This window comes from Pararge aegeria, chromosome 17, assembly GCF_905163445.1.
Source record: "Pararge aegeria chromosome 17, ilParAegt1.1, whole genome shotgun sequence".
Taxonomy (NCBI): domain Eukaryota; kingdom Metazoa; phylum Arthropoda; class Insecta; order Lepidoptera; family Nymphalidae; genus Pararge; species Pararge aegeria.
Window position 1 is genome coordinate 9,333,887 of NC_053196.1, and position 14,150 is coordinate 9,348,036.

Sequence of the window (14,150 nt, forward strand, 5' to 3'; positions counted from 1 at the left end):
GAGCAAATGCACTTTTCTACGTTAAGCATACATTTATCCATTCGAATAAATAAAACTGTTGTGCCTGTGTTTTTTTACATTGATACAAATTAATTGCGTACCAAGATATATATCTTGGATATAGGATTATGGTATCAAGACATAACTTGCAAAAGTAGACCATGTCGCTTAATGTCATTTCCTTAAGGACTCTTTTCTTTATACTAAATAAACCTTTATATATCTTTAGAGACCGGAAGTTTGAATGATACGGATCATCATCACCATTATCATATAAACCCATTACCATCAGTCGCCTCCAACAGTGATAAGATTTTTAGGCCGAAGTCCACCACCCTGGCCCAGTGCGGATTGGTGGACTTCACACACGTTTGAGAACATGATGGAAAACTCTCAGGTTTCTTGGTTTCCGCACGATGTTTTCCTGCCCCATTGAAAGCGAGTGATATTTTTATTGCTCAAAACGCTCATAACTTATAAATGTTAGAGGAGCTGGGATTCGAACTCGGCCCCCAGAAAGTGCAGTCGAAGTTCTACCCATTGGGCTATAACAGCTTTAAAAAATATATACACATAGTATAACACAATATATCCTATTTAATTACCTCTCCGACAGTTCAAGTTTTCGTAATAATAGCTAGGCTCAAATTTTATGGTTATTTGCACTTTATAAAATATACCAACAGCCAGCCAGTAGATTTTTTTCGTCCGTCCGTCCGGAATTATTTTTGAAATGTCTAAACTAATTCAGATAGCTAGAAAAAATATTTGACAAAACTGTTTAATTTTTGTAATTTGCATGTCGATATATGCACACACCTACATACACACACACACACACACACACACTCACATAATATTTGTGTGCGTTGCTTGTAAAAGATCCAACACACTAACGCAACTGAATAAGATGTATTTCTTTAATTAACGGCAAGTTATTCATAAAGGAACTGCAAATAAAGTAGGAACCTACTGTAATTTTTAACGTACTAATATTAAAGTTGGAACATATTACCAGGAAGACGAGCACACGCAATGTTTAAATCAAAAGCATAATTTAGCGAGGCCGGAATAGCGTTAACAATATTATAAACAATTCCGTGAAACTACAGAGATGAGCCCGAGATTACCATAATATATTATGAAAAGCGAGTTTAAAATGCAAAAGCAGAACTTAATATAACATAATAGCTATCCACATATTCAGGACACCTATTTTACAACCTAGATAGTTTTAACTTCTTAAAATTAAATTAGTAGTAGTTTTTTTTTTCACGCTAAAGATATATGCCGTTAAGTTTGAAAATAATTTTGGTTATTATATGAGACCTCCGTCGCTCAGTGCTGTGAACCATGTGCATATAGGGGTCCTGGTATTATATCATAAGGTATGGGTTTAATATAACTGACATACATCTAACAGGTTAGCCCGCTAACATCATAAACTGTATCATCATTTACTACCAAGTCAAGGGCTAATTTGTAGTGGTATAAAACAAAATATTTTGGGCTTGGGCATTCCAAATTGAATGAGCCATCGCTCATATTTTAGGAGATTTATCAAGAATTAACGTTTTTGAACTTATTTACTAGCCTACTTTCGCGCATTGCAAATAGGTTCAACATACATTACATGAACATGCGGTCAAAAATCGCGCTATTAAATACATGTAAAAAGTTCCGCCTATAATTTACCAATATTAAAAAAAAATTGGTAATCACATCTCACACAGCATTTAATTTCAGCTGGATCGTCTGTGGAGCAGCATTTCTTGCGCACCTGTTATCCACAGGGCTACAGCTAGCCTATGGAGCATTACACGTCTACGCTCTCCGTCATCTGGGACCAGCTGCCGATCATGCCGGTAAGTTAACACCCGGGTTCTTGCTGCTTCCTTGCTAATAGAAGAAGAAGAAGAAGAAACTCTTTATTGCACGTATAACATACAGGAAAAGAACAGTAAGGAGTATACAGTACACAATGTAGACATGCAAAGGCGGCCTTATTGATGCAAACAATCTCTTACAGGCAACCTTTGTAGATAGGAGTTACAGCAAGAGAACGGCATAATAATAATAATAATAATACTAATAGCATCATCCCATCTTTTTAAATGTCTATAACAGACTGAACTGAAGGCCTCTCCCATCAGAAGGATCTGCCTATAATCACCACGTTAGCCGGACGGCAGACAGGTTGTAGTAGATTGACTGCTGCCCGTTAAATCTAATGAAAATGAAATGAAAATACACTTTATTGTACACCAAAACATAACAAAATAGATAATATGAATAAGAAACAACACAGCAATGGCAGAAATCAGAATTAAGGATGGCGGTAGTACTTCCCCGGACAAGTTCTGCCATAAAAAAATATCTTAGTATAATCGTGTAAGTCAAACGGCCATTCCATGAAATCTTTACTTCGAGAAATATGGTACACACCAGATCTTAATAACACGTTACGTAGTTAAATTAAATTCATATTTTTTACTCGATGACTATCCAATCCATTCCTACCAAATAAGGAGTCACAAAAATTCTAAAGAGCATGTAAAATTTGCTGATATAAATTTTGATAATGTAATTGATTGATTATTGAATAAATATATTTTTTCAACAAATATTACAAATATTACAACAAATTAATATAATATTATTAATATTATATTACATTATATTTATTATTATTGCTAGAAAGCCGTTATATACAACGTGTAAATGAAAAGTGAAATAATACTTCACAGGCTTTAGAAGTATATTATTTACTGTCTCTGAGACTTATCTGTGAAACCGAAAACCTAATAGTTGTTAAGCAAACCACTGCCATAGTTTTTACTAAAAGAAATCAGATTCAGCCCTAACATCACATGCAAAACTAAATCATAGCGTAGGTACTATGCAAGTGTCGGTCTTTTATCTTCAATAGGGTTGTCATAAGTAAAGCATACAATGTTTTGAATTAGTTTCTATTAACAAGTAAATATGATTCTGTTGATCTAATATTATTACAGATTGATTTATCTTCTATATTATTTGGTATTTCTGTTATGCGTTGTATATATTGATCCGCCCAATGCCTCATATGCTTCACAACTTATAAAGAAGATATGTCAGTTGATCGAATTTTACGTATCTAAAATTATTTATTTTTTAAATCTCAATAAAAACCTCTATATTATTGTTTACATAAGAAAATTATGTTATACGGGATAAATTGAGTTATTAGAACTATATTTAGCTCACTAATAAATCATACATCATAACTCTTAATAATTCACGAAGTTGACTGATGCTTCAACGAATATAGACTTACTTTAATAAGAGAAGATTCATCATCAATCACACACGAGAAAATACGAGTGGCCAAATGTTTTTCTCGTTTCTTTTTGCAAAATTCTTCTTAAGTTTATGGAGTACGTAAATCAAAAGTAGAAAGATTATTTTGTATAATTTTTTCCAGGTAACTTAATTCGACATTACAAATAAAAATAATTTAGATTTCTGATTTGAAGTTATACACGGATTTCGGGTGAAATTAACAGGGTTCTGCAATTAAACGACCCCTATAATTTTCTTCAGTCCCCATTGATAAAAGGTACACATGTTCTATACGACAATCTACTAATGCAAATTACTTATTTATGAAAAAAAATCTAACAGACTCATAAAAGCATTTTTAACTCAGACTTAAAAAGTTTATTCAAGTATGAATACCGAGGTAGATTAAAAACGAAACCATCAATCGAAAATTCGAAAAAAGCATAAATTTAAACATGTTCTTCGGTCTCTAATCTGCAGATAAAGTAATAGTCTAGGAAAAAGATATTGAAATTTGGTTAAACCTTTGTTCACCCCGAAACTGAATTGATTTATTAAATTAATTAAGATTCACAGTTGCTCGGAATATTAAGGAGTCAATATAAATTATAAGTTAGTCATTATTGCTGGAGACAGCTGGAGTTAATAATTGTGTCAATTTTGTGTTATCTACGAAATTGAAATGGCTCCGAACAAAGTCAAACTTGAACTCAGTATTGACCATGGCAATTTAAATTCGTGATATCGGTGGCAATCAATGACTTCGTAGTAATTGTTATTATTAAACTAATTCGAATGAAAATATTATATTATTTGACGCGACGGCTTAAAAGAAGGTTGCGTACAAAAAATTATATACTATTTTATATACTCTCTTTATTGATGGCAATCCTAGATAAAACGTAGGAAGGGTTTTCGAAGTCACCGATCTTGTGCCACTTGTACCAAGCAGCGAATTCCTAGCTCTCTGCACATAGCCATATAATTTTTGGGTATGCGAAATATCAGTACCGGATGACTAAGTAAGGTTCTCCTTTCTTAATCGGCCGGTAACCGGCCAACTGACACTCTCCCCTCTCCTCGATTATTTACATAGGTATAGATTTATCTGATACTTGTGACAAGTATCCAGTGACTAGCGTCTAATGGTGTTTAGAATAGGTAGTAAATACATAATAGGGTTTCGGGAGAAGCTTAGAAGCTTACTGGTATAAACAATGCAACAGGGTCCCGCAGTTAAACCATAAGTTACCCCTATACTTTGGTTCCGTTCCTTACGTATTCCTCCTACATGAACTAGTACAGTGCGGACATCTTCAAATCAAAGATGTATTAAAAATATTTGACTGCGCCACATGTTCCCCAGCGCCAGCGCTATAATATAAATCGCGCCTTATTTTGTAATGATATATTTCAAGTTATATACTGAGCGAATGACCAACTTAATGAATATCCTTAATCCGTATTATCCCTCCCTTAATCTCTTTCATACACAATAATCCAACGTTTAGGTCTGAGCACATTAGCGAATGTGGAATAATAAACGATCTTATCCCTTGACAAAGCATAATAATGTTATTAACCAAACCGTCTTATCTCCATTATGTTACTGAAATAATTCCTGTCTAAAACCGGATTTACGTTGCGGAACTATTGAGCTTCTTCTACCTTTATCCACTATGCCAAAGGGAGGGTATTATGAGTTTGACATTTTGTCATGCCACTCAAACAGAACAATTTGTAGCTGGTTCTTAATAATGTTCAATTATCACTCTAATCAACTTTTTTGACATCTGTAGTAAAATCTGTAATCCTCGAGGAGTAGCAAAATCAAATATTCCCTTTCCTGCTTCTTTCCATGTAGATAAATAAATAAATAATAATAAATAAATGTACTACGACAATACACACATCGCCATTTAGCCCCAAAGTAAGCGTAGCTTGTGTTATGGGTAATAAGATGTCTGATCAATATTATTATGAATAATATACATAAATACTTAGAATATACATATAAACACCCAGACACTGAAAAACATTCATGCTCATCACACAAACATTTTCCAGTAGTGGGAATCGAACCCACGGCCTTGGACTCAGAAAGCAGAGTCGCTGCAAACTGCGCCAATCGGTCGATCTAATATCTATTAGAATTCCACAAAAAAGCATTTAGTAAAAACTGCGGTATTCTCCAACGTAAATTTCGGAGAGCGTAGTCAGTAAAGCTCTCGATTTAGTTCCACCCTTATCTCACCTACTGCACCGTAACGTAATATTTATCCCACGAACACGTTCCAAGTGCTTTGTTTCCGCTGCATTGACTTGGGATGAGTTTCCGTTTTTCCAGTAACTGTAATCAGTATGAGTACCTTTAAAGAGTGAATAGAAATTATCCAGGGAAGCGCGCTCTTCGGACATCAGCATCACTAAGGAAAAGTCGCTATTACAATTAAACGAGCTCACATGATACCTTTTTTTCTTCGGTGCAATAATATTGAGGGCAGGTGCATCCTATATTGAGGGCGACTTGCGAGCGACTCGGGGTTAACGAATAGGCACTTAGCAGTAGTATAGCTTTTTGTGGCAGAGCTTTACCGCCATGCTTATTAATCTCAATAATGCCGCTAGCTCAAAGCTGTGTTCCGGTCTCAGGTTCGTGCTTGCCGTTGTTATTACAAGGACATGCAGCTTAACACTTACGCCTTATTTTGATGAACAGAGAGCGGCAATTTGAAGGACATGTTTCCTGCGTTGCTCCTTCAATTGTTACTATAAAGTTCGATCAGATATTTAAGAACTTTATTAGGTTTTTTATGAAGTAAAGTAATTTCCAACATCGCCTAGAAATACTTTAGATATAAAGTTGGCCGTCACAGCGCGCTGGCAGATATCAAACATCAATACACAAGGGAGTTGAGAGTATAAGGCGCATGACGGCATAACAGAGCGTCACGCCGTTCGTCGTTTGTACTTTGAGGACGCGCTGATAGTGTCAAGGCATAAATCATAATAACTACCTTAGTTCCTCGTAAAACTCGCTAGCCATCATCATGTGAATGCCTCTAATACTTGTTTAGTATGGGCCGGTGCGATCTGCGTGGGAGTATCTCGGGCTGCAGGAGCATTGGTTGCTGGACGTCGCAAATCTCCACGTATGGCTGCTCTCATCGGAGGTCTACTCTTACCTCTCGCTTGCCTCTTCACATCGTTTGCTACGCAACTACATCAAACTCTATTAAGCTACGGTAAGATTACTTGTCATTAGCTTGTGCTTAAAAAACTCCGTAATAACAAACGACGTGCATACGAATTTACTTAGTAAACCATAATATTGTGAAATGCTATTACTATGATTTATTTTTTTAAATTAATATAAGAATATATAAATAATGCAATCAAAAAGCCAGAAATATCACGTGATATCGCCAGACTGTATCAATAAACTTTAAAGGTCGCTTAAGAATGAAAAGAAGTGTAGTTTATTTTTCAACTTAATTTTAAAGAATTTTATATATAGCCGATAGCGGTGATAGCGGTTTATCATTGTAAAATGTAGGTACGCAATATTATGCAAAAGCTACAAATCAATATGTTTTCACTTATACATACACGTTATACAATAAGACGATAGAGGAGACAAGAACAAGAGGCTGAAGAGATTCTAAGACATATGTTACTTGTAAGGGAGACTATTCAAAGCTGGCTTTAGCTGAGTGATATTTATTATATTTTGTCAGGTGTGGTTCTGGGAGTGGGTTGTGGTTTGGTGCGTGAAGCAGCTGGATTGGTGCTGGGAACATACTTCAGGAGACGTCGTCAGTTCGTGGAACTAGTAGCACATGCTGGAGGAGGTGTTGGCATAGCACTTTTTAGTGTAGCTTATAAAGAAGCTGTAGGGTAAGAACATTGCTAGCTTCTTCTTTTTCTTTCCCTTATCCCACCACATCGGGGTATCGGCGGGACTGGCTCAGTACCACACGTCTCATTCATACTTGAACCTACCTGGCTGATTTTGGAATCCCCTTTTAATCACTAAGTCAGTTATAACAAATGTACCTTATATTGAACCTTAACATATCGTCATTAATTGCCCAACCGTGTTAGTAAAATTGTGAATATCCTCAATAGTACGCCGTTTCTTGTATTGCAGGAGGACTAGACCTACATTTTCTAAAAAAACATAATGTATATAAACTAACAGTCGGACATTAAAAGAACGGGTTTTCAGAACCATTTTGTTATTTCATAAAGAATGCACCTATTAAAAAATTCTCGGTAGTTTTTTTTTGTAAAATTGCTCTTCATGGGACTAGCAACGTGATTACAATTTTACGTTAACAAACTTATCGAATCCAAGTACCCATACTTTGATTCGTTAAGTTTGTTAACGTAAAATTGTAATATACTGTAAAAAAAAATCATTTTTTTAAGTGTAACATTTTGAGCATTCATTTCATTAGGTACCTACTTAGATTCAATTTTTGAAAATATCAATAGACAGTTTTCTACAATAATAATTATCTTCTTAAGGATATCGAATCAAATAACTGTACTCTTTGTAAATAACGGTATAATTCTTCGCAGAAAACTGGGGTGGAGACTGGGATTGCAAGCAGTGACAGGCGTGTTAGTGTTAGCATTTTTTCTCAGCGCTGTTTACCGAAGCGCTTCCCTCTATCATCCGCAGCGTCGCGCCATTTTACATCTCAAGAACCAACGAAAAAAGGTAGTATTCACTTAACAAAGAAAGATATAGGATAAGTTCTTGATATGAATTATATTGTTATTATTATATTTTTCCATTACTATTTTAGTGCTCAGCTTACCTCTAAAGCAGTATAAAATACAGCATAAAAGTGATGGATAAGGATGTTTACAGAATTTACTTTTAATCTACTCTTTTTAATGGAAATGTCTTTGATATAAATGCCCAAGATCGTTTTAATAAAATGCTTTGATTTTAAATACATATTTACGCTCATAGCAAGTAAAGTTAAATTAAAAAGCCAGTAAAAATATATAATTTAATGTATATTATGAAGCATTGATTTACAAATTCACAATTACTTCAAAAAGAATAAAGATGACTTGTGTAGTGTACAGGTCAAATGAATCTCACCATAAAGCGTTTCGTTTGCAAAATAGGACACGTAGTTTTGTCGTATGTGGTTTAGAATTCTTAAGTTTTGCAGATTATTAAAAGCTTCATGTTTATTCCAGGTAAAAGAAAAGAAAAACCTGAAATCTTCCTCGTTTATTGATTTAACTCCACTAAACTCGCGGTCAGCGAAAGTATTGTTGCTAGCCGCTGGCCTAGCGGCATTCGGACTTTATACTCCTGTATTTTTTCTGGTGAGTGACAGATCGCAGCTTTAAAAATACACGTCGGTTAACGAAGGTATAATAATGCAGCGTTTTGTCACGCTCACGCTGACATTTGAAACGTGATGTCAGTTATAGAGCAACATAATATAACACTAGATAACTTTTCCAACGTAATGCAACGTATATTTGGTAGGAATTAAAATTAGTCGAAGTCAAAGTCAAATATTTCTTTATTTAAATAGGCACATATATGGCACTTTTGATGCGTACATTACATGTAAAATATAGCATAGAAGTGAGTTGTTGAGTTGTTGAGAGTGGCGATAACTAAATTCGTCAACTTAAAACTAAAGCTACGAGGTTTCCAAACGCGCCCTAGTCTAAGAAGAAGCCCACAACAAACTTAGCCAGTTGTTTTTTTTTGTTATCACCATCTCTAATTGTCACTTAAAGCTATTAAAGAAGCAACCTGGTTAGACCAATAATTTACACCCTAGCATTTTTATCGTTAACGTTGTCCTTCATTATATAATAGGACTTTTCTATAAGCTTACATTTAACACAAATTTTGAACTTTTTGTCAGTGTGTTTGTGCATTTGTGAAGTGCAGTACAGAAGTCCCGTCTGTATGACAAATGGTATATTTGAATTAAGAAAGCAATTATGACTTTGAATTCGTTCGACTTAAGAAATATTATTCTGTCTACAATATAACATAACATATAACGATCTATTTTTATTGGACATTATTTATTTTATCACTTAGAAATTGCGCAATGATATCAAATTATTTACAGGCCTTGCAAGGTTTCCAGGAAGGATTGGAAGAGAGTGCTTTAGTTTTGTTACAAACATTCCTTGGATTTGCTGCTGTGCTCGGTTGCGCCGGCTTTGGGCTCGTGCTAGTTCGACCGTCCGCACAATGCCTTGTATCCAAGCAGTATTTATGCCAAACAGCTATGCTAGGTATAGGTAAGGATATGTCATATATATAATTTTTATAATTGTTTTTATCAATCCGTAGCCTATAACAATCAATTACTGGACCAAAGACCTCTCTGAGCGGAAGGGATTGCCCAAAATCACTACGCTGCAGACGGGTTGGTGATCGCATTGGATGGTATCAGTAGCACTGTTATATTCCTTAAGTCGATTCGTATGACACCCGCGATAAAAGGAGTGGTGGTGACAACTGTATTTTGATATATCTGTGTGCCCCCAATTTTTGGAAGATCGTTTTAAAGTTTACTAATAGCCCAACTAGGTCGTATCCTTAATTTCATAAGTTTTTTCATACCCTAAATAACTCGTAATACCCATATCTTTGATTTTCCAAAACACAATTCACAGAAACCGCAATCCGATTACGGAACGCTTTTCGCCAGAATTTGCGGCATACATTGATTTAATATGTTACTACCTACTGGCGACTATAAGTCAGAAAACGTATTCAAATATTAACATTATACCTAGTATGTTTTTTTTAAAATTTATTTAGCCGCTGTTACCTGCGACAATTTGCTTATTGTATATTATTGTTATAAATCTCCGAAGAACCGTTTTTTCACGGGATAGAAACCATCCTATATCTAGATAAAACGAACCTTTTGCCCATTTCCAGGATTTAAGCAATATGTTAATGTATTTACGAGTATACAAGTATTTTTATTTGTGTATTTATAGTGTGTTTTGTTTAACTACTTTATTTTTGCCCACTTTTTGGGTGTGCACAATACGGCAAAAACTGATAGAAAATCAATTTTACCTTTGTACCTTCTAAAAAATTATTCTCATAAACAATAACTGAATTATTACAGTAACATAAAAGTGTAAAACGGAAATCTAAACTACTAAACTATCTAAAAATCTCTACTCTGCACAGTTAGTGTTAAAACAAGTCATATTTATGTCGGAAACAAACAGCTTGTAAATGTGAGGGAAAGCTAAGCACTCTTTAAAAATCACAGCCTAAGACTCTTGGGCAGTGTTAACAGTCTATGACATTCCTCAAATGACGTTTTTATTGCGTACATTTTTCATTTCATTTTTATTCTATGGCGTTGTTACATATGAGTTTGTATTTTAAAGCTTAAACGCAATGTTTGTGTTAACAGGAATTTCCATGCTCGCCCTTAGCAGCGTCGAAGGCTATCATGGTTACGTGCTTTTTGCTTGGATGTACGGCTTATGCTTGGGAGGATTCTTGTACTCAATGAAAATGTTGACGATGGAACGAGTTCGTGGGAGACATTTCACAAAAGTTTGGAGTAAGTGGTATTTTGTAGGTTATACAAAAGAATATAGCACCGTCATCATTATAAACGCATCACTTGCCCATTAAATGCACGAGTCTCCTCTCAGAATGAGAAGGGTTTAGGCCGTAGTCCACCACTGGACAAGTGCGGACCGGTTTACTTTACACGCCTTTGAGTATAAGGAACTCTCGGGGAAAATATCATTAGGACACATGCGTGGTAATCTCGAGATGTTTACCTTCACCGTTAATGCAAGTTATATTCAATTGTTTTAATAAAACACCCACATAATATCAAAAAGATAAAGATGCGTGCTGGGGATTAAACTCGGTCACCTCAAAAAGGGAAACTGAAATCCTGCCACCGCTTTTTAAAGAATATATAAATTATAACAGTTTTCTTCCAAAAAACTCATTGACTTGATTTCGTAGCACTACGTTTCCCTTTCGCGCTTACTGCGTATTTCCAAAATAAAATTTATGGTATGTCTGGGAATCTTTGGGGCTGCTGAATTGATTTTGAAATTACTTTTACAAACATGATTGTACAGGGAGTTACATAGATTTCGTTCTATTCCGAAAATCCGCTCAGGAGCAGTGGAAAAGAAGAAGAAGCACTTTATTGCACGCATAACATAAAGTAAAAGAAACGGTAATAATTTACATTAAACACAATGTAGACATGCACAACGCCCTTATTGCTGCAAGCAATCTCTTACAGGCAACCTTTGTAGACAGGACGAGAACGGCATGGTGCCAAGAGTGTTCTAATAAATACATGTATACCAAAATGTATAGATACAAAAGCATACATCATTTAATTTAAAAAAGCCGAGGTTGGAAGATTGTGTAAAAAATCTTATCGTAGGTTCGTTTTAGAGTCTCTGCATTTTTTATACTAAAAGTTTTTATAATGTTCACCTCTGAAGAGGGAAAATGGTGATTGGAAGATTTTATAACAGTCCTATAATATGTTTACAGTCAGATAGAATACCTCGTAGAGGAAAATCGGGAAAGAGATGTTGGGTAACCAGTATAGTGTTACAATAAATTATGTTTCAACAGGTTTCGTGCAAGGAGCCGAGGCCATACCTGTAATGGTCGGTGTGCCCATGACAGGTTACATTAATCAACAAGCGCCTAGAGCAGGCTTCTATTTCTCAACAGCTGCCACTTTAGCCGGTGCGTTAATGTTGTTCTTTGTGGGATTTTCGAAACGGGACCCTGAACCGCCGCCACCGATACCCGCACCGACCATATCGGAAGCTTGCCTGTGTGTGACACCACCACCGCGTTGTGAGCCGGCCTGGTGTGCGTGCAGTGCGGGTGGGGCAACTGCCTACTGCGCTTGGCCTGGCCCCAGGTGTAGCGCGCGGTTACCCAAGTCGCTCTCATATGCGGCTCCCTTAGACCGCAGCTGTTGCTCAGCCGCTCATTACCCTGAGTGTTGCCGCCGTGCCGCACTGCTGAGACCTTCGCGGAGTGTTCCAGAAGGTTTAGCGCGGCAGGGCACCTTCACTCGCTCAGCTTCCTGCAAAGCTCCGTGCCATCGCCGTGAACATCACCTCATAGAGCAAATTACGACATCCGTGTAATTCCAATTCATCTTTTTACCAAAATAAAATGACTTTTGAATGATGCTCTTAAAAGTTATCAGTGAATTTTGTACTTAATGAGTACAATTTTGTAAAATAATTAATGTAAATATTCTTATTCGTAGAGGTTATTTGTATTTAAGTCAATGTGATAGATTAATTGGTGAAGCAATAACTACTGGCACCATAAAGATCATCACTCATCACAACTTCACCGCTCTGTAACCGCAACTGCCTGCTTCGAATACATCCCTTCACTAGCCCCAAGCAAGATATCGGCTTGCTGCCCCCAGGGCTACATCTAATTTGATTCGATTCGATCTTCGATTTGCATGGAGGCTGTGAGAACCCGCCTGACAGCGCGCAGGTTACGCGTTGTCGCGGAAACGAGATGCTCCCTTGTAGCGAACGTTCTGAAGTAGTAGTGTATAGTAGCAGCACGCGCGCTTGGAGCGAGCCGTCAAAACACGTCTGTAGAAAAAATAGCCCCCGATTTAAAACCCTAACTTGATTCAAACGTTGTTTGCTTTGGTGAAGCGGTGATGTTTTAATGAGTGATAACCTTAAACCTTAATTCTAGTATAGTAAATCCCCCTCTATAATAAACGTTGCGAAGGATGCAATGTTTTATCTTCTTCTTTCAAATGTACAATTATTAATGACAGAAAAAGATAAATCATAGTATAGCTAATCGCGTTTATTGGAAAAAGTGTATAAGTGTATGACTGGCACATAATATTGCATTTGGTTATTTGTCGATACCGACGGTAATATATTATGTTAAGTACCTACTTCAAATATTCTGAAAAAAATTATATACTTATCGTGTTTTTTTTTAAAAAAACAACATTGGTTCATTTATTGGTAAAAAAAACTAATTTTATATTATTTAATAATAATAATAAAAATTAAAATTTATTTCAGTCCATTCCTTTCCGGTATAAACACAAAAATTATATGTATGTATAAAATATTAAAAATACTAAAGTATGTTTGTTAAAAGAAATGATATTAAAATAGAGTTTCGTAAATGACTATTAGACCATTTTTCCTATTCGTCAAATAAATGTGGGACCTCCGAAAACGTAGTTAAAAAATTTGATATTATATAAAATTCTAATTAAAATAAATCCTTTGTGTACCTATATCCTGTTCAACTTCTTAAAAAAATAAGAAAAACTCTTTAATTAACCATCTTTCTTAATAGGATAAGACAAGAGGAAATAAATCAACCTTTTAATAAATACATAAAAATGGTTACTTAAAGTACAATCAATAGGAATAAAGTAAATTTATTACTTGTTTGATGTTTTTGATTTTGTTATTGTTACGAAATATATTTCATTTATATAATTAGATAACGAGACGTTTTTCACGTTACAAATGTTCGTTGTTTTTGTGCTGAATGCCAGTTAATGAATTGAAGAAATAAAATGAGTAAGATCACGTTTGTGTATTATTTAACTAATTTTTAGAAACCTGATGACTTTGTAAAGAGTGATATAAATATTAACTAACTCTGCCTCACAGACTTACCCCTGTTTATTAAAATAAACCTAGAACCTGAAAATGTGGGAACACATTAAAATAGGGAAAATACCTCAAAGAAAAAAATTCAAATCGGGTTTGCTTTCACACTATTGGCGTAAAAGAAA

The 14,150-nt window shown here is 35.3% G+C and overlaps 1 protein-coding gene across 1 annotated transcript in view; it reads left to right on the forward strand.

Annotated features, from left to right (window-relative positions):
- Positions 1-13,280, forward strand: part of LOC120631176 (monocarboxylate transporter 4-like) — a 97,016-nt gene extending 83,736 nt beyond the window's left edge. Inside the window, exons 5-12 of the mRNA XM_039900638.1 lie at positions 1,747-1,865; positions 6,399-6,566; positions 7,059-7,218; positions 7,906-8,047; positions 8,542-8,673; positions 9,444-9,618; positions 10,761-10,913; positions 11,966-13,280. Of these exons, the coding sequence (XP_039756572.1) occupies positions 1,747-1,865; positions 6,399-6,566; positions 7,059-7,218; positions 7,906-8,047; positions 8,542-8,673; positions 9,444-9,618; positions 10,761-10,913; positions 11,966-12,495 (1,579 nt within the window). The 3' untranslated portion in view covers positions 12,496-13,280. The remainder of the gene's footprint in view (positions 1-1,746; positions 1,866-6,398; positions 6,567-7,058; positions 7,219-7,905; positions 8,048-8,541; positions 8,674-9,443; positions 9,619-10,760; positions 10,914-11,965) is intronic.
- Positions 13,281-14,150: the final 870 nt, after the last annotated feature.